Here is a 1,090-nt window from a genome sequence, read left to right as displayed (position 1 = left end):
TGGTGAGTTGTTCTTTACCGAAAATGATATTCCTAGAATTCGTAGATTAGATTCGAATGGTTATTTGAATACTTATGCTGGTACGATGAGTCAAGCATTTTGTGGTGATAATGAAAATGTTACAGTGGCAAAATTTGATTATCTACAACACATTGCTTTCAATTCTTTGGGAGAATTAGTTATTGCGGATGTCTATAATCATAGAATTAGAAAGGTTGCTGTAAATGGTATTGTTTCCACCATTGCTGGTTCTTTAAATTTGAATTATGTTTCTAGTGGTGATGGTGGACCTGCTACAAGTGCCAAACTTATTAATCCTTATGGTTTTTGCTATACTAAATATAATGAGCTAATTATTGCTGAAACGAATAACAATCGTTTAAGGAAAGTTTCATCAAGTGGTATTATTACAACACTAGCAGGTACAGGTACAGCTGGATATGGTGGTGATGGACAATTATCAACCTCAAATACTGTTCTATTGAATAATCCTCGAAGTGTTTATTGTGCAGATTCAGGTGATATTTATTTTACTGATACTGATAATTATAGAATTAGAAAGGTTGATACCAATGGTTATATTTCAACAGTGGTTGGTACAGGAAGTTCCACATATAACGGAGAATTGGAACCATTATCTACCAATATTGGTAAACCACTTTTTGTAACAATATTTAATGGAACACTTTATTTTTCTGATGACAGTTATAGAATTCGTAAAGTGTATAACAATGTGATAGTTGTGGGAGGTACTGGGGTACGCAGTTGCTTGAGTATTCAAACAGTGGCTAGAACAGCCAATATGGAACCGCTTAGTATTGTTTTTAACCAAAAAGGGGAATTGTTTTATACAGACCAAATTTGCAGAAAAATTCGTAAAATTGGTCTTGATGGTTCATTATCTGATGTAACAGTAGTTGGGGTTGGGATATTTACAACCAATGGTGATGCAAAAATTGTATCAACAGGTCTACCACAGTCTTTGGCAATTGCATCAAATGGAGATTTGTATTTTACAAATGATAACTATTATATTTTGAAAGCATCCAAGTACTGTACCACANATGCATATAATGATCAGTATGATTTA

The 1,090-nt window shown here is 33.3% G+C and overlaps 1 protein-coding gene across 1 annotated transcript; it reads left to right on the top strand.

The window, feature by feature from the left end:
• Positions 1 to 50: 50 nt before the first annotated feature.
• On the top strand, positions 51 to 757 carry NAEGRDRAFT_77133 (uncharacterized protein; the record flags this gene model as incomplete). Its single annotated transcript, XM_002667911.1, has 1 exon — positions 51 to 757. A coding segment is annotated over one exon (705 nt), but the record flags the coding sequence as incomplete, so codon positions are not given.
• Between the last annotated feature and the right edge of the window lie 333 nt (positions 758 to 1,090).

The sequence above is a fragment of the Naegleria gruberi genome (genome assembly GCF_000004985.1).
Source record: "Naegleria gruberi genomic scaffold NAEGRscaffold_1502, whole genome shotgun sequence".
NCBI lineage: Eukaryota > Heterolobosea > Eutetramitea > Acrasida > Naegleriidae > Naegleria > Naegleria gruberi.
Note: the sequence above shows the minus strand (reverse complement) of the source record. Positions and strands in the feature narration are given on the sequence as shown.